We start from the raw sequence: 19,604 nt of genomic DNA, 5'->3' as shown, positions 1-19,604 counted from the left end.
CCTCATTCAGCTTCTGTAAATTAAAAAAAATCTGATGCATGATTAAAGTTCATTGTTTTCTTTTCTGCAGCTCCCCACCTCCTCATCTGCTTTCAGAGAGAGAAAGCAAACTTAGCTGTGTTTCATGTACTGGCTGAGACAAAAAAAGCACAATGATAGAAATGTGACCTCTTTTGGAGCAAGATAGGCTGGTCTCTTTTAAATAAGTTGAGCCCACATGTAGCTTTTAAGCTGTTAAAGCAATAAGCTTTGCTGGCTTACAAGGATTCCAGAAAAGAGTCTTTTGCGATGTGAATACGTTCACTGCTTCAGCTGAAGTTAGAGATATCTTGGACTATAGGCCATCTAATCCATATTTATATCACAGGAAGTTCCACCTCAACATGAGGAAGAACTTCTTTACTGTAAGGATCATGGAGCACTGAAACAGGCTACTCAGAGAGGTTGTGAAATCTCCTCTGGAGACTTTCAAGATCCACCTAGAGGCGTTCCTGTGTGACCCTGCACTAGATTCTATGGTCCTGCTCTGGCAGGGGCATTGGACTCAAAGACCTGCAGAGTTCCCTTCCAATCCCTAACATCCTGTGATCTTGTGATCCTCTCCCATTTAACATAGGTTTCAGCATCTGCTCTCTTTGGAGTGAACTTTGAAGTTTGTTGCCACTTATTTTTGCATGCAGGAAACAGAAGAAATGAAAACGTGAAGAGCGGGCCACATTTTTCGTGCAGTGCTAGATGCGAGTGTGATGTTGTGCTTTGTGTTGACTAGTTGAAGAAAACTGAATAGGAAAAGTGGTCATTGGCTGAGGACCCCATAAGGGTAGATCGACAGTGTAAAGATCTCTCATTTCTCACAAACCTGCTCTGAGGATCATGTGTGCTGTAGAATTAAATCTCACTGTAGCTGCTTCTCATGCGTGAAGGTGCTTGGGGGTGTGTCCTGTTCTGTCAGACAGTAACAGGTAACTGTGGTTAGAAATGGCATTGCATATTTGTTATCCTGTATTTGCTACTCAATGTCATAAAAACTTCCAATTTTCTTTCACCCAAGGAGCGGTGATGCTTGTTTTACAGAGTGGTCAGGCATTGGAATGAGCTGCCCAGGGAGGAGGTTGGGTCACCAACCCTACATGTGTTTAAAAGTAATTTAGATGTGGTGCTTGGGGACATGGTTTGGGGGCAAAATTTGTAGTAGTTTGACCTGATGATCTTAACCTTTTTTTCTCAAGCCAAATGATTCTCTGGTTCTGTGTGGTACAGCCTGGAACAGTTTGGCTTGCTTTGTTCCATCACCATTCCCTTGTGTCCAACCCAGCCATGCCCAGCATGTGGGAATGGCTGATTGATATGTGACTTGGTGTACTGGGAGTTGGGAATAGAGTGTACCAGCATGGAGTGAGTACTGACAGTGGGACTGCATGATCTCAGAGGTCTTTTTTTCCAACTGAAGCAATTCTATGATTCTATGAATTAAAACCAAGAAGGAAAAATTATATTTGACCATAGACAGACTCTTTGTTACTCATGCCTTTAACCTAGGCTTCTGCTTAGTTTCTGCATTTCTCATCTTCTGCCTTGCAGAGTGCACACAATCACAGTGTAGATGGAATTGGAAGTCATCTGGAAGATCAAATAGTGCCATGCAGTGTCCAGTGAATATTTCAACTGTTTCTGAAGGCTGGCTCTGCAGCCTCACTGGGCAACCTTTACCATGACTTGGCCACCCTCATTTGAGATTGGAACGGACTATATTTCTGTTTATGTTCACTGCTTCTCATCTAGACACTGCTGCTGGAATGAGGCTACTTGAGAGAGGCTACTTCCACCGCCTTACTTCCTCCTCTCAGATATTTTTGCATCCGCAGAGATGCACAAAATGTCAACATTTTGTATTCTATTTTCAGCGAGTGCCTGTTATATTTTGGGTAGTGAAAAGGGGCTGTTTGACTTTAAAGTTGTCAGGCAGGCTCTGTCTACAGGGAAGTAAGAAATAGTCCCAGCACTTCAGACCAGAAATGTGTTTCCTGCCAGGTTACTGTAGTATGGGAGAAGAGCGGCAATCTTTTTGAATTAGCTGAATTCAGACCTCTCCAAGTGCTACACTTTACTTCTTGGCCAGTCTAATGAGAGCAAAGGTGCTCGTTTGGAGTTTTTCTTACCCCTTCCCTCACAATGAGTATCTAATGAACCCTGCATTATTGTACCCAGTGATGTCTCAGATGATTTGTTATCTTTTCTGACAGGTACAATGTACTTCTGCAGATCTCGATTTTTCTTTGGGCTTAAGAACTATCTGTTTCTTCTGCATTCATACTGTTCAACTATAAAAGCTCTTGCACTAAATGGAAGTTGAGGATAGTGAAGGAGAAGGCTTGGGGGGAGAAGCTATGTGGAGAGTTTGCTTCTGTCTTTTTGATCCAAAAGGCTCCACTTTCTCTGATTGATGTCTGCCACCTTCTTTTTAAACATAGTAACACTTGACTGTAAATAGCTACCTGCCGTTCTGTGACACGTACTCTTCAAAGTGTGGCCATCCTCACTTGTCTGAACTGCTTCCTACCCAACCCAAAACTTATAATATGAGCTTGCTAGCTATGTGAGAGGGTAAGGGAAGGCTAGTGCTGCCCTAGCGAAAAACAACAGGGAATAGCTGGTGATACTGGTGCATATGCTTATGCACAGGTGGTGGCAGGTGTAAACAGGTGAAGGTCTATAAAGACTGCTAAGATGTGAGGTGTTTGCAACATTGGGAAGCCTTTGTACTGGTAGCACTATGCTCTTGACAGCAATGAAACAAATAGAAGACATTTGGGAAAGAGGACAAGTGGAGAGTCTTGTGTCTCATGCAGTAGGAGGCAGAACACAGAACCTGCTAATGATTAAGCTGAAAACTTTCATGCGCAACCTACCACCATAAACTGAGCTTTCCAGCACTGGGTAATAGACAGTAAAATCTAGCTACCAAACCCGGCATGCCCAGTGCACATTGCAAGTGTAGCAACAATTTCTCTCTCTAAGGCTCTGATACATCTTGTAGATCTTTTAGTGATGTGTAGACTGAATAGAGACATCTCTGTATTGGAGGTTTTGTTTCCTTAGCTTTATCTTGCAAAATGGAAATTAGAAAATTATTTGTAAAAAATAATGACAGCAGAGTATAAAATGAATGCGTTCCACAGTGTCAAATGAAGATAAGAAGAGCACTTACAAGGACATTTAAATGGCTTTCAGCTAAATTTGCAGTGAGACTTGATCACTTAAAATGCAGAGAGTATCAAGACCTACTGGGTTAACAGGCAGGTAACACTGATTCTTTCCCTATGGGACAATATCGTCCCAGTCAAATTTTGCCGAAGAAGGAGGTAACATCAAGTAGCAGAACATTCACTTGTGTCTGTTAAAGGTGCGTGAGACACTCTGCTGGTTTGGATCCATGAAAAAGTCTGTACATGAGGTTGAGCACTTCCAGCAGAAGCTGTTAGCTACCTTTGCCTGGCAGCCAAGAAAACACCTGTGGAGTTCCATTCTTGTTCGTCTCGCTGCCCTGTCGGAGCCTAGTTAGACTGCAAAGTGCAGTGCCCATGTTCAAAAGTGCCTTGCCAAGTGTCCTCTTAAGAAAATATTTCTTCTCTGTTTTGGAGTTGTTCCAAGGTGCAGATAACCTGTGCACTCTTTGTAAGCTCTGATTGTAGCATCTGTAGTTACAGTGCAAGTTCTGCTTATCTCAAGGCCATACAAGTGCTCTCCCCACCCTTTTTTGTTGGTTTATCCTCTTTTAATGAGGCTCATCTAGTGTGTACCAGTAACATTGGCCTATACTCTTCTTGTGACAGCTGAGCATAGAGTAATACTTAGTTGGAGCCCATCTCAAAAAACAACAGGCCAATCCAAAAACTAAATGTCAGAAAGGGAATTTTTTTTCTTTATCATATTCTCCAAATCTTGAGGAGGGGTGACCTAATCCAGAAGGTCACTATGGCCTTACAGTCAGTGGCAAGCTGGTCAGTTGAGGGGAATGAGGCAAAAGTGCAAAGCATGAGATCAGCTGATATGTGAGGTTTGAGTAGGGTAAGCCCGCAGAATCCCACGTGGTTGACAATATCAGAAGCTCATGCCAGGCCCTGCTTCTGTCTGTTTAACCTAAGGACTAGAAGATGCATCTAGCAAATGTCACTGTCCTGAAGTGCTTTAGTGTAGTGATTTTAGGAGGCCGTACCACACTGTAGACTGCATAAGAAGTAAAACAAGTAAAGTTAAGTGAGCCCTGCCTACATGTAAGGGGAAGCAATTACAATTTCTGCAGTGCAATCATTAAATGAAGTACAAACTGAACAAGCCTCTTGTATACATAAGCTAAATATAAAAGTGTGATTTACAGCATGTTGTGTGCTCCTCAGTCCTGTGCCTCCTGGTAATTTCTGCATGGCTTCCTGTGACAGCATTAAACACTTCAAACCACATGTATTTTTTGCATATAGGCAAACTCTGGCTGTTACACTGCACATTGAAAGAGTAGTAGCATGCCTTGTATCTTACAAGTGCTGGCAGAATTTTTTAACAGACCATTTCTATTGTCACTTTTACAGTCTTAATAATTATGCTTGGCGAGTGTAGTGGATTGATTTCTGCTTGCGATTCTCCTCGTTATACTGAGCTTAGCATCTTTGTTTGACTCACAATACAACGTCTATGAACTACTGCTATGAGACAATCACTGTTATCAGTAGCTCTTGCAAAGTAACAAAAATATCTAAGATGGAGACACTTAAGGCATTACTATATGTGTGTATACAATCTATCTACATAACTAAGAAAAAAAGAGAAAGTAAGCCCTGTGTATGAAACAGCAGATTTCATGACTTGTGTCTTTTCCTGCTCTGAACAGTCTGTACACGGGCCCAGCCTGTGGAGGCAGAGGTTACTGTGTGATATATATACTCCTCTCTGTAGTAAAACAGTATTACTGTATTATACACAGTTAGAGCTATCCCCAGTTCTACACAGCACATCACAGCTTTGGCTCCAGCAGGCTGAGTTTGGGGTTTCTTCAGTACACCACTGATGAAGGAAGGTTTCTCCCATCTCAAGCAGCTTCTTCAGCGGAACAATCAATGCCTGCGTAAGTAAACTTCTCATAGAGGGTTGTGTTCACATAGGTCTGGAAGGAAACAAACAGTGTGAGGAGCAAGGTGTTACGTCAAGAATCCCAAACTATACTGACATGGCCTATTATTTTCTGAGAGGCTCATTCTTACCTTCCTTTCCTCTAGCATCCTGTTCAGTGACACCAGTATCTGAGCAAATGAAGGCCTCTCATATGGTTTCTCTCTCCAGCACTGTCTCATCAGGTCATACCTTTGGAAATCAAACAGTTCGGGTACTTAGGTTCAGGTTAAAACTACAAAATCACTTTTATAGGAAGATTGTGCACACGTTGTTTTTCCAAGGAAAATGGCCATATATAGCTGGACTTAGTATTTTCCACAGCTGGTCGCTATCTGAATTTTATTTATTTATCTATCTATTCATTAACTTTTTTTTGTCTGCAACAATTGAAAAGCTATCTGTGAGCTGAAGGCCAACCTCATTATGTAAAAGACTGGAGACCTGGAGCATAGAGCTTGGGAAAGAGTTCATGGGCAAAAGCAAGGGTATGCTGAGTACTAAAGAACTGAAGAAATTATTTCCACTTTTATACTCTTTCATTTAAATCTTATTATATATTATTATATAAATAATTTTATATTATGTATAACTATATAATATATAATTACATATAATTATATATTATGTACACTTATATAATATATCATTATATACCCTTTAATGAATATTATATTATCATATTATATATTATATAATGTGACTATATTATATAATATGATTATATTATATTTTCCTGGAAAAGCAAGTATTAGTTTCTGGTAGACATCATATATTCCCTATAGCAGATACTGTGTTACTCTGGTTCTGTGTTTGTTACTCACACTTCATCATCACAGTTGAGAGGCTTTTCTAGTCGGTACCCTTGAGGCAGTTTCTCATAGAGTTCTGCACATGTCATTCCACAATATGGTGTTCCACCTAAAGCAGGATTTAACCATTGTGAACACAAGAGGAGTTTAGTGAAAGAAAGCTTAATTTCCTGGTGGAAATTAGAAAAGATGGCTGATTTAGTAAATTACCCCAGTGTTAGGGAATACTTTGCAGCTATGTTTTTGTTGTTAACTATTCTGTACTGCTTAATGCACAGTATTGAAGGGAATTAAAGTGAACTGTGGGGCTGGCCTGAATTTCTCTACAGCTCTGAGGGCCTGCATTCAATTGTCCTTGAGCTGGCTTCACAACATGGCAAGAAGCAAGTCAAACCTTCTTTAATGTAATATTCATAAGGTCTGGCATGAACCCATGCAGCTATCACTGTCAGGCTGGATCAGCCCCTTCTTGAAGATATTTGATTGCTTAGACTCTTGGCTCGCACACTGCAGTGTGGCAGAACACCCATGTCTAATGGAAACACATTTAGTAAGGAGAGCTGTGAGTGAATTGTAAAGCAAGAGTTCATGTAAGCTGTTCCCACCTTGGTCATTAGTCATCTGGTGGCCACCAGACCCTGGTTTCAGACCAGGTGCAAAGAGGTGTGTGCAGAAAGGAACTCTAAATTTTTATTAAAAGATTAATATTAAAAAAGTTTATTCAAGAATACTTAGTGAGAGAGTTAACCCTCCTCCCCCTCAGGTTATTAAAATGTTCTTTGACTAGAACTCAAGAAGACTGAGGAAAGAAGCCACCAATCAAACTCAAAACCTACCAGGTGAGGGTTATGGCTAATAATCTGGATTCCATGTTTAGCTGTGCCTCAGGTTTCACAGTACAATGAAAACACTGACAGATGTTGCAAAGCAATGGAATTTTAATGGGATGGCTGTTCTCAGAGGGGTTTATTTGTGTGGGACTCAGTTCAGGTACTTACCTAAGCTAACAATTTCCCATAATAAGACACCATATGACCACCTGCAACAGAGGGATGTTAGGGAGTGCAACAAGAAAACAACAAGAGTTCATATTTTACAATGCCAGGTAGCTTTGTTAGTATTCTGAGAATACAGAATGATTCATTCTTCTATAATTATTTTGGATCCTTTTTTTGCTTTTAAAATTTTGGTTTGTAAATGATAGGGTTTGAGAATTGGAAAGCAGGAGTGAGATCTTCAGCAAAAAAAAAAAAATAATTCACTGTGGGGGCATCAGCCAGAATCCTTCACTAGGCTATAAGCCCTCAACAAATACTGCTGGTATGGAGCTGCTTTGCCAATATCACTTCCAGTTTCCTGACTAAAATGCGAAGCTCCTTGAGATGTCTCAAAGGTTGATCAGGTTTCTGATTTCTAATAAGAATTGTAGCTGAAGTTGTGGCCCAAATCCGATTACCTTTGGAACACAAAACTTCTTCAAACACTAATGATGTAGCCATTTTGCAGTGGGTTTTGGTTTTGCTGCTGTTCCTCACTCGTGCTGACCAAGCAACCGAGTGGGTTTTTTTTTCCAGCTAAGAGTGGATTTCTCGTCTCAGCTGTCAAAATGTCCTCAACATTGAAAAGTATTTTCTTCTTGTAGAAAGACCACCTGAGAACATACTTACACATCACTGTTTGTGGTGTAAACGCTGTAGTTCAGGGACTCGATTGCCATCCATCGCACTGGGAGCCGTCCCTGGAAATGATGTCATGACAGTTGGTGTTGCTGGTGTTTGGAATGCAATACTGCAGTTTACACCCCAGCAACTGCTCTGTGTGTTACCTGAACGAGAACTCACTTTGTGTGAGTAAGCTTTATTAAGTACATACATCTCTTTCTTGCAGATGTGCCTTTATTTCCCAAAGGAACAGTTCACACTAGAGCTGATAGAAAATGTATCTAGAAGAAATGGAAATAACTCCTAAGTGATGACTGATGATGTCTCTAACCAGTCCTGTTACCCTGGCCACCTGATGTTACACCATGTCTGTGACTATCCGATGCTTATTACACACCTTACTCTTTCACATCTTCCAAAACATTAGCTCTGGACAGCTGTTTATTCAGCACACAGCTTCTGATGTGCCTTTGGTGAACACCTGGATAGCTTTGGCCTTCTTCAATAGAAGGCCAAGGGATCAGGCCCAGCCAGCAGGGGTTTAGGAAGGGCAGGTCCTGTCTCACCAACCTGATCTCCTTTTATGATCAGGTTACCTGCCTGGTGAATGTGGGGAAGGCTGTGGATGTAGTCTACCTGGACTTCAGCAAAGCCTTTGACACTGTCTGCCAGGAGAAGCTCCTGGTAAAGCTGGCAGCTCATGGTTTGGGCAGATTCACTCTGTGCTGGATCAAGAACTGGCTGGATGGCAGAGCCCAGAGAGTGGTGGTGAATGGTGCCACATCCAGTTGGCAGCTGTCACTAGTGGTGTGCCCCAAGGATCAGTGCTGGGCCCAGTCCTGTTCAATATCTTTATTGATGATCTGGACGAGGGGATTGAGTCCAGCATCAGTAAGTTTGCAGATGACACCAAGCTAGGAGCAGGTGTTGATCTGTTGGAAGGTAGGAGAGCCCTGCAGAGGGGCCTGGACAGGCTGGATAGGTGGGGAGAGGCCAAAGGGATGAGACTGAACAAGCCCAAGTGTAGGGTTCTGCACTTTGGTCACAGTAACCCCAAGCAGCACTACAGGCTGGGGACAGAGTGGCTGGAAAGCAGCCAAGAGGAGAGAGACCTGGGGGTACTGGTAGATAGTAGGCTGAAGATGAGCCAGCAGTGTGCCCAGGTGGCCAAGAGAGCCAATGGCATCCTGGCCTGGCTCAGGAACAGTGTGGCCAGTAGGACAAAGGAGGTTATTCTTCCCCTGTACTCAACACTGGTCAGGCCACACCTTGAGTGCTGTGTCCAGTTCTGGGCCCTTCAATTCAAGAGAGATGTTGAGGTGCTGGAAGGTGTCCAGAGAAGGTTGACAAAGCTGGTGAAGGGCCTGGCACACAAACCCTGAGGGAGCTGGGGGTGTTTAGCCTGGAGAAGAGGAGGCTCTGGGGGGACCTCATTGCTATCTACAACTACCTGAAGGGGCATTGTAGCCAGGTGGGGGTTGGTCACTTCTCCCAGGCAACCAGCAACAGAACAAGGGGACACAGTCTCAAGTTGTGCTGGGGGAGGTATAGGCTGGATTTTAGGAGGAAGTTCTTCACAGGGAGAGTGATTGGCATTGGAATGGGCTGCCCAGAGAGGTGGTGGAGTTGCCATTCTTGGTGGTGTTCAAGAAAAGCCTGGCTGAGGCACTCAGTGCCATGGTCTAGTTGACTGGATAGGGTTGGGTGCTAGGTTGGACTGGATGATCTTGGAGGTCTCTTCCAACCTGGTTGATTCTATGATTATATGATTCTATGAATTAGATGCCTTGCCTCACTTGGACAAGTTCTGCTGCATAAATACCATTTCTATAGCTGTATTGATCCACCCACAAGCACCCATCTTCTCATATGTCATATGTATAGTATGTGGGGAGTTTATAACACATTTTTACTACATTTTACTGCCATTCCTGTTCTCGTAAATAACCATGGGACCACAGAATTATTTCATTTGGAAAAGATCACTAAGATCACTGAGTCCTGTCTCTACCAAGTCTGATGTTAAACCATGTTCCTTAACCTCACATCTTTGCATCTCCTGGGATAGAAATTCTGACACCATCTTGAGGAACCTGTTCCAGTGTTTGAGAACCCTGTCAGTGAAGAAGTTTCTTCTAATATCCAACCTAAACCTCCCCTGATGCAACTTGAGGCCATTTTTTCTCATCCTGTCACTTTTTACTGTGGAGAAGAAACTGATCCCCACTTTGTTACAATCTCCTTTCAGATAGTTGTAGAGAGGAATGAGGTCTCCCCTCAGCCTCCTTTTCTCTGGACTAAACAACCCCAGTTCCCCCAGCTGCTCCTATTCTCTAGACCCTTCAACAGCTTCTTTGCCATTCTCTGGACACATGCCTGAACCTCCATGCCTTTCTTGTAGGGAGAGCCACAAAACTGAACCCAATACTCAAACTGTGGTCTCACCTGTGCTGAGTACAGGGGGACAATCACTTCCTTGGTTCTGCTAGCTACACTATTGCTGATCCAGGCCAGGATGGCCTTCTTGATCACCTGACCACATTGCTGGCTTGTGTTCAGCCATCTGCCAACCAGCACCCCAGGTCCTTCTTTGAATGGCATGTTTTCAGCCCCTTTGCCTCAACCCTTTACCATTGCATGGAGTTGTTGTGACCCAAGCATGGGACCCAGCACTTGGCCTTGTTAAACCTCACCCAGCTGGCCTGGCCCATTGGTCCCTTCACAGAGCCTTACTACCCTCCAGCAGAAGAACACTCCTTCCTGGCTTACCATCATCTGCAAATTTACTGAGGGTACACCAAATTCCCTCTGTCCAGATCACTGATTAAGATATTAAAAAAAACTGCCCCCACTACTGAACCCTAGGAAGCTCATGACTGGCCACCAACTGAAGTTAACCACCACTCATTGGTTATATGGATAGTTATATATCCACATAACCACCACTCATTGGGCCTGGCCATCCAGTCAGAGTTTCAGCCAGTGAAGTGTCCACCCATCTAATCCCTGAGCAGCCAGACTCTCCAGGAGGCTGCTGTGCAAGACAATGTCAAAGGCTTTGCCTAAGAGCAGATGAGCAACATTTGCATTCTTTTACTCATCTACTAAGTGAGACACCTTGTCACAGAAGGAGATCTAGTTAACCAAGCAGTACCTGCCCTTCATCATGTCATGCTGACTGGGCCTGATTACCTGGCTGTCCTGCACATGCTGCACAGTGGCACTCAGGATGGTCTGCTTCATGACCCTCCCTGGCTCTGAGGTCAAACTGACAGGTCTATAGTTCACTGGATCCTCCTTCCAGCATTTCTTGTACATGGATGTCATGTTTGCTGGTCTTCAGTCAGCTGGACCTCCCCAGATAGCCAGGACTGCTGGTAAAGGGTGGAAAGTGGCTTGTTGAACACTTTCACCAGCTCCCTCTGTACTGCTGCATGTCTGTCATCCAGCCCCATAGAACTGTGTATGTCTAAGTGGTGTAGCAGGTCACTAACTATCTCCTTGTGGATTATGGGAACTTTTTTCTGCTCAACTGAGGAAAGAAGATATTGAATACTTCATCTTTTTCTTCATCTTTGACCACTCTGTTCCACTCTGCATCTACCAGTGGACAGAGGCTCCCCTTAGTCCTTTTGTTGCTGATGTATTGTAGAAGCATTTCCTGTTCTCTTTAACAGTTGACAACCAATTAAACTCCAGAAGGGCTTTGGCCCTTCTACTTTTCTCCATGCACAGTCTCTGACAACACTGTAGTTCTCCTGCATGCCTTGCCCCTTCTTCCAATGACCACAGACTCTCCTTTTCTCCCCAAGCTGCAAACCTCTCTATTTAGCTAGGCCAATCTTCCCTTCTGTCTTTGGGCACACAAAGATGGCCTGTTCCTGCACCTTTAAGACTTCCCTCTTGAAGAATGTCCAGCCTTCCTGGACTCCTTGGTCCTTCAGGACTGCCTGCCAAGGGACTCTGTCCACTGGTCTCCAAAACAGGTCGAAGTCTGCCCAATGGAAGTCCAAGGTGGAAGTTCTGCTGGCCCCCTCTCCCCACCTTTACTTCTTCAGCAAGTGAGAAGTCCACCATTTCACGATTGCTGTGCCCAAGACAGCCCCCAGCTATTACATCACCTACAAGGCCTTCTCTGTTCACAAATAACAGGTTCAGCAGGGCACTTTCTTTAGCTGACTCCCTCACCAGCTGTGTTGGTGAAGTTCTCCACACGCTCTAGGAACCTCTGGGACTTGTTTCTCTCTTCTGTGTTACATTTTCAGCAAGCACCAGAGAAGTTGAAGTCCCCCATGAGAAGAAAGGCTAGTGACCAGTGAGACTTCTCCCAGATGCCTAAAGGGTATTTCATCTGCTCACTGCCTTCTAAGTCACCACATCTGGTCAGGCAGAGAGAGGACAGGGAGCTCTCTGTACTGTGAACTCCATCTGCCTGCTGAGTTCATCTCAGGGAGGGCAGGATGTGGCTCCAAGAGTCAGTCTCTCTCTCTCTCTCTCTCTCTCTCTCTCTGTCTCTCTGTCTCTCTCTGTCTCTCTCTCTCTGTCTCTCTCTCTCTGTCTCTGTCTCTGTCTCTGTCTCTGTCTCTCTCTCTCTCTCTCTCTCTCTCTCATTCCCTAATGGATCTCAACCTACTTACCTCTTCTCGGACCTCCGTAACTAAGTGCAGGAGCTCCTCTACCTGAGCACACCTCCCCCCACAGGCGTGCTCACTGCTCCCATCCAGCAGCGGTGTGAGAGTGGGGCACACAGTGCAGCCTGATATCAGACGTCTGTCTGTAAAGCTGCGTCAGACCTGGTGGCTGCAGGGCTAGAGGATACCATCACTCCCTGGCTGAGCTTCAGCGCCTTTCTTGCATGCCTTTCTGCATGAACAGCAGTTAATGCAATCCACGCCAGCTGTGCCGCACCCTGGCTGACATCGCGCACCCTGCCAGTTCTCTCTCTGACCAGTGACAAGGTTGCTGCACTCCATGAGGGTCTCTTTTTAAAGGTGTGAGGGGGTTGCCTTTGCCCTGGCAATGCCCACGCTTCATCAGCCTGTCCTGCCAGAGCTGCTGGTTCCTGATAAGCCTCTCTGCTGCTCTACAAAGGGAAACTTTCAGGAAACCCCTGTGCGCCAGGATCTACGTCTCTGCTGCTGGCTGGACTGGTTCCAAAGCAGCTGCCCTTGGTGGCAATCTTCAGTCACATTGTTAGAAACACGATGTATAACTGATTTGGAAGTATGCACATTAATAAACTCTATGGAATGTTTATGTATCTTAACGACAGAGTCACAGAGTAGCTTAGGTTGGAAAGGATTCAGATATGCCACCTGGCCTTGAGCACCTCCAAAGAGGGGGGATTCATGACCTCCCTGGACAGCCTATTCCAGAGTCTCACCGCCTTTGTACTGAAGAACTTTGTCCTAAAATCCAGGCTAAACCTACTCTACCTCAGCTTCAAATAATTTCCCCTTGTCTTATTGCTAGACACCCTTATGAAGTCTCTCTCCAGCCTTCCTGCAGGATCACTTCAGGTATTGGAAGGCAGTTATTAGCTCTTGCCAGAGTCATCTTTTCTCCAGGCTGAACAATCGAAGCTCTCTCAGCCTGTCCTCATAGCAGAGGCGCTCCAGGCATTTTTGTGGACCTCCTTTTACTTCCTCCAAAAGTTCTATTTCCTTTTTACGATGGAGAAATTATAGCTGGGTACAGTATTCAACTATTTAACATCTTACATCTGTGTAGTACCCATTAGTCTGCATCTTTGTTCATGTGAAAACACAAAGTAAGAACGCAGAAAGCAAGACATGAAGGAAAACAGACTATGTTAACTTGTTTTGACCCTTACCATGGTCTTCTTAACATAAACTTCTTGACCTCTTGATAAGCCAAAGTCAGCTATTTTTGCAACATAATTTTCCCCAACCAAGATGTTTCTTGCTGCCAAGTCTCGATGAATAAACTAAAAGAAGAAAAAATTTAAACCCAAAATTCAATAATAGCAACAACAACAATAATAATAACCACAGTACAAATGAGATCTACAAGTATTGGCTTAGTGCTACATTGAAAATTGAAGATGCTCAGTATAAGAACAACACACACCCCCTGAAAAAACAGCTTAATGTGTCACTACCAAGAACATTTTAAACTTTATATGAAGATGAAAACATTTAGTTGCCATGTCACTTGTAAGTTTTGATTGATTCCTGGTAACCTAGTATTTGACAGGGCTGAGTGAACACAACCAACTCATCCAGTGGGTGCTATAGAAGCCAAAATTAGAACATTATTTTGGCTTCAGTAAAAAGTATAGTCCCTGAAAGTGAATTACTATGCCTTCAGTGGGTAGACAGTTGAAGACTGACCTGTTTCTGGCTTAAGTAGTCCATGCCTCTAGCAACATCTGCTGCAAAATGCAGAAGCTGCTGAGAGGAAAGTGTAGATGCAGTGCTGTTGGCAATAGCAAATGCTGGGTCTGTCTCAAGCACTCTGCTTTTCCGAAGGAAGTCCAGTAAATTCCCATGTGGGGCATATTCAATAGCAAGGTAAAGATATCCTAAAACAACATCAGCTAGTAAGCATATCATGAAGGAAGAGGTGGTTATTTGTGGTGTTTCTGCACACACAGAATTTGAGATTTATCCCCAGAAGGAGTAAATAACAACACTTGCATGGAATTTGGAAGTTAGATGATATTATTATCTACAAAAGTAAATTAAATAGAAAAGGTAATAAACATATACACATATAACCCAATGATAACCTAGACCCCTCTGGACAGCCCCCTGGATAAAGCCCAGAGGCTGTTGCCAGCTAACAAAATATTATCACTCTGTAGCCTCCACCACTGCTCTTACCATAACCCAAACAGGTGAGCAGGACAAGCAGGCAAGGCCAGAATGAGAGAAAAGGGCAAAAGAAGCAAGAGAGGGAAGAACAAGCTGTGCTTCAGATTATGTAGGAATTTTGGAGACTAACAGAATGAGACCAAGAGATCTCATGTTCCGTCCAGCCTCTTGGAGAAGTCCATCCTCCTGGACTCTCTTGAATTCTCTGGGGAGCTTCTATTTGCAATTGAGACATTAGTCATAAAGTTGTAACATCATTAGTAGTATTTGGACAGTTATGGTGCTTTGAGCGAAAAAGAAATAAACATAAAACAGCAGAATAATGCCTAAGTGCAGAGCATAACATAGAGCACAGTTTCTAAAGGATTAATGTGGAGCTAAACCTAAATTTATCTTGCTTTTTATCAAACATTGCAGAAAGAGCTATTTATGTGCTAACGTTTCTATGGACTGTATGGGCTCTTCTGGCTGCTGTTTTATTTTAAACTGATTTTTGAAGTACATGTGTTCAAGAGTGTCTTACCCCGATGTTCACATGCTCCCAAAAGGTTTATGATGTTGGGATGATGACCAAGTTTACACAGAACTTCAAGTTCTCCAGCAAAGTCTCTGTGATCATCTTTCGAGGCATATTCTGGAAATCAAATTAGCATGCACTTAAGTTTTCCTTTGAATTGAATTTGTGATCATATATAGTTCTGGAAATCAAATTAGCATGCACTTAAGTTTTCCTTTGAATTGAATTTGTGATCATATATAGTTCTTCATTTTTAGGACTCTATTCTGCCTGGGGCAGCACTGCTTCACCACCAGTAGAAAAAGGAAATCTCTCAGATGCAGTTACAGAAAAAATCTGGATTTTTTTTTAATCAAAAGGAAGGGAGTACCTAATGCCTGTAGCAGCCCTTTGCAGAGAAAGCAAGGATGCTATACATCATGTCTCTCATTATTTGAGTGTAAAATGCAGTATGACAACTAGCTGCCTAAAAAATCTTTCCATGTCTGTGCTCATGATTATTTCTGCCTACTTGCAGACCTTGTCTCTTTTAAAAATGAACATCATACTTCAAAGTGACTCCCAACTCTTCTAGGTAACAATTTAGTGAATTGCATGGAAATAGGTATGTTCTTGTAGTATCTTGTGTCTGGAATGTGACAATTGTGCCAAATGAACACAAAGAAAATGAGTGATCCTCAGTGTAGGTACAGATGCATAGATATCATCTATCTCTGGATGGGTCAAGTACAGCAAGATGAACAAATTGTATGCACCAGGGCTAGCCCTGTGCTCCTCTCTGTCTATTAGATGCACCTTTTAATGGCTCTCACTTTGCAGGTGAACTGACACACGAAGTTTATACTGGCTTGTGAGTCAAGAAAATACATGACAGTTAATGATATTAACAGTTAAACAGAGATATAAACCAACCTGACCAAGCAGAAACACAGTTTTTGTCAGAGCACAATTCTTGGCCTAATGACAGCTGATTCAGTACCAACTTCAAATATTTATTTCAGCTTTAGGAAAGGGCTACTAAGCATTTGTTATGACAGAAAACACTTGGAGCAAATCACCAGGAGAAGTGTTTATTCTCAGAGTCTCTGATCTTTACTACCTTTCATCCTTTTAATCGCAGCGTCCATGCGTAAGCCATCTTTCTTAATGCGTGCTTTCAGGACTTGCCCAAAGTTACCTTCCCCAATCACATCTTGAAATTTTATGTCATTCCACTCAAGAACTGGATAAATAGTGGGATCTGGACTGTTTTTGGCTTTCCTGCTCAGGGTGAGAGTACCTGAGTTAAACTGTACAGCTGGCTCTTCCCTCTGTAACAGAGTTAAGCAAACGACATTAACTGTGGTTTCTACTTCACTGAGCAGTGCTCTGGTTACACGGCCTGATTATGTGTGTGCTCACTCTAGGCCTTCTGAACAGTTATTATAATCATCTTGATGTGAAGGAGATGGGCAAAATTAACTTGGTGAAACTGATCTCACAACCAATTTTAACTCACAGTTTTGAGACTTATATTAGGTTTCACTAAACCCTGTGCTTGTCAACCTCAGTGGGAAGACTGAGGCAACAGGAAGCAAGGAAACAAGAAAGAGGAGACATCTCCACTTAAACGTTGCTATGAAATACTTCTTTCAGAAAGGTCTCTGGGCAAGGAATGGGAGCTGTTCTGTGTGGCCTGGGAGCCAAGCAACTTTCTGGCTTCCTGTCTATGAAACAACTTATGAAGATCCATAGGGAGGAGCCCGTTCCTCAGCTTCATTCTGCTTCATGCATTCCCCTCTGAAATGAGAGAACAGCCCTGGAAAGCAGAGTACAGGATACAAATACTTGGTGAGAGAGGGAGATTACTACATGATGTTACAACCTTCACTGATTTCCTCACAGCAAGAACTATGCTGTTGCCATTGATTAATCCCTGGTGTTCTGTCTCCAAGCTGAAAAATCATGATGGAGCAGCCACTGGACCTCAGAAGCAACATTAAAAAAAAAATGGTTGTTTTCAAAAATCAGATGCAGCTTCATAGAGGCAGAGAGCAGAGCTCTCTACTTGGCCTGGGTCAGTACAAGTGAACAGGTGTGACAAGGTACAAAAGGGGGAAGGATAAATGTTTTCGAGTCAAGTTTTCTACCTCAAAGGCTATAACTGTGACTACTTTAGCTTTTGAGGTCACTAGGAGAGAAACTTGACAACAACAGTACTAATGACACATGAGGAGAAGACAGCAATTAGGAAGGCCCAGGAATTGAGAAAAAATAGACAAACAAACCAAACAAAACCCCCCACAAACAAACAGGAAAATGTAGGGCCAAAATTCATGATCACACTGATACAGGAAAACAGGAAACTCACCACCACGTTTTGGAAAGCCTGAGCCATTCGGCGCTGGAAGTTGGCTCGCTTCAACTGCAGCATGATGAGAAAGGCCAGGAGAATTGTTACGCATGTCATCCCTGCAGAGCCCAGGATAGCAATAAGCAGCATTTTGCCTCCTTTTGATTCATAGGCAGCTGTTGAGGAAGCACATAAAGAATTCATCACTATTTCCAGCTTCTTCTGACAACCTATAGCTAAATACTCCTGTCTTGGAAGCTGTACGAAGACACAGAGATAAACCCCTTGTTTTCCAGAAGTGTCAAGAAGATTGGATGCTCTGATTTTCAGAGGTATAAGCACGTGAAGGTCCTGGTGAATTCAGATAGAGCACAACTGAGGTCACATTCAGTGACCTTATTGTCCTGTTGCATGCAGCTCCTTCAATTTGTAAGCCATTGGGCATTTTCTAATGGATACACACAAAAATTGCACACTGTAACTTCACCAATGCTCTGCAGTGAAATGAGGATCAAATTTTGGTGATGTGTATCAAAATTAAGAGCAAAAAAAAAAAGTAATGTTAAGAAAAAAAATCCTGTGACTTTTCCTTAGCTAACTAGTTTGTCCAAGTGGGCGAGGTCTGTGCAAGTTCAATGTTCTGGAATAACCAACCTTTAGTTTCTGGAAGAGTCTTCAGTTCAAATGATGTGTTTGGATTGCTCAAGCCAATGTTGTTCTGGGCATTGATCTGAACCTGGTACACAGTGTTAGGCTCAAGGCCCTTGAGATGGTATTGAGTGATACTGGTGTTCTTGATGATAATATCAATGTGGTTGTACTCAGCCTTGCCATATATTTTGTAGCTGATGATGATGGAGGAGATGGAGTGACCCTCAGCAGTTGTCCAAGAGATGACCGAAGATGTGTCAGTGGTGTTAGAAAACCTGATGTTGTATGGTGCAGGAGGGATTCCTGAGAACAAACAAACACACACAAGGGATTGGAAAGTGCATCCACCTCTTTGTCACAGTGAGCCAAACACTTCCCTTGGTGCTTTCGCTGTGCTAAACAGAAGCAGAATTTTGCTAATGAGCTATGCTAAGCGAACACAGTAGTTTTATGACATTGATATGCTGTCACCCTTATTGCAGTACTTGGTATTTCAATCACAGGCTGGAGTGGCATTCAGTGTGCCCTGTCCTTGGATGAAGACACAAATTATCTGAGCTCTATGCAAGGGCAACATGACTGCTTCAAGAGTAATGCAGAAAAGGTGGATTTCCTTCTACACTGAGCCACCAGTCTCATGTGATTCCCAGGTCCTAAGCTTTCACTGTCTAGGGAGAATACAGGCATTTGAAAGAAGGAAATGGATGACAACGTTTGCACAACTTTCATCAGAATACCACCAGCAGAGGTAAGTGCTAAGCACATGGACACACCCATGACTGCTAAAGTGTACAGGGTTAACCCTCCAGGGGGAGTGACCTTGAACCTGACCCTAGGTGGTCTTGACCCCTCCCCAGGGGTGGGTCTGACCACTACCAGATGATGGTTAACCCACTCCCCCTTCCTGTTTAAAGATCCATAAAAGCAGGGAGATTTCCTGCTTCATTCTCTCTGCGCTCTCTGCCTCCCTGCTTACCAGCATCACCATCCTATTCCTGGTTCTCTTTATTTTACCATGTGCCCATCACCCACTAGGCAGACAAAGCCATCACCATCAAAATCTGGTTGCATTTACACATTTTGTATTTGTTTTTTCCCTCCCTATACCTTTGTAACTTCCCTACCTCAGATACCTTTTTAAGTTATTGTTAAACTTCACTTTTTTTTTTTTTTAACTTCCAAATCGAGTCAGATTTATTTATTTGGGTGTGCTTACCTTCCTCTCTCTCTACATCTAATTTTCTCTCTTTTGGAAAGAGAAGGAAGGGCACTCTATAAATTGTTAATTGCTTCTATCAAACATATATATTTGAGTCTCTGGGAATTTAAATTAGAACCGAGACATAAGCTAAGCACCCCTTCCTAGAAAACATATAGGAGCTCAGTGAAGGCTTCCTCACGTAACTTGTAGGGAGGAAGAAGCTCACCTTTCCACTGTGTGGTGCGTGCAGTGACACCCATCAGCCATTCAGACTGACATCTCTTTGGGTGGTACTTTGTTCAGGTAGGGTGATATGGAAGGACACTACTCACACTCAGAAAAAGGGCAGGCAGTGGTGTTCAGTGTAACACTCTTTACTCTCTGACTATGAGTTTTACCTTGCAAGATAACTTCTTTTCCTTCTTAATTGT

At 43.2% G+C, this 19,604-nt stretch overlaps 1 protein-coding gene across 3 annotated transcripts in view; it reads right to left on the bottom strand.

Moving 5' to 3' along the window:
• Positions 1 to 3,901: 3,901 nt before the first annotated feature.
• Positions 3,902 to 19,604, bottom strand: part of TEK (TEK receptor tyrosine kinase) — a 52,075-nt gene continuing 36,372 nt past the window's right edge. For 2 of the 3 annotated variants that reach the window (XM_064140135.1, XM_064140133.1), the window contains 11 exons: positions 17,976 to 18,275; positions 17,340 to 17,497; positions 16,089 to 16,299; positions 14,996 to 15,106; positions 13,990 to 14,180; positions 13,470 to 13,583; positions 7,643 to 7,713; positions 6,974 to 7,014; positions 5,988 to 6,084; positions 5,256 to 5,355; positions 3,902 to 5,158 (listed from right to left, as the gene is read on the bottom strand). In XM_064140135.1, the coding sequence (XP_063996205.1) occupies positions 5,084 to 5,158; positions 5,256 to 5,355; positions 5,988 to 6,084; positions 6,974 to 7,014; positions 7,643 to 7,713; positions 13,470 to 13,583; positions 13,990 to 14,180; positions 14,996 to 15,106; positions 16,089 to 16,299; positions 17,340 to 17,497; positions 17,976 to 18,275 (1,469 nt within the window). In that variant the 3' untranslated portion in view covers positions 3,902 to 5,083. The remainder of the gene's footprint in view (positions 5,159 to 5,255; positions 5,356 to 5,987; positions 6,085 to 6,973; positions 7,015 to 7,642; positions 7,714 to 13,469; positions 13,584 to 13,989; positions 14,181 to 14,995; positions 15,107 to 16,088; positions 16,300 to 17,339; positions 17,498 to 17,975; positions 18,276 to 19,604) is intronic. The other variant, XM_064140134.1, reaches the window with a different exon arrangement.

This window comes from Pogoniulus pusillus, chromosome Z, assembly GCF_015220805.1.
Source record: "Pogoniulus pusillus isolate bPogPus1 chromosome Z, bPogPus1.pri, whole genome shotgun sequence".
Lineage (NCBI taxonomy): Eukaryota > Metazoa > Chordata > Aves > Piciformes > Lybiidae > Pogoniulus > Pogoniulus pusillus.
Note: the sequence above shows the minus strand (reverse complement) of the source record. Positions and strands in the feature narration are given on the sequence as shown.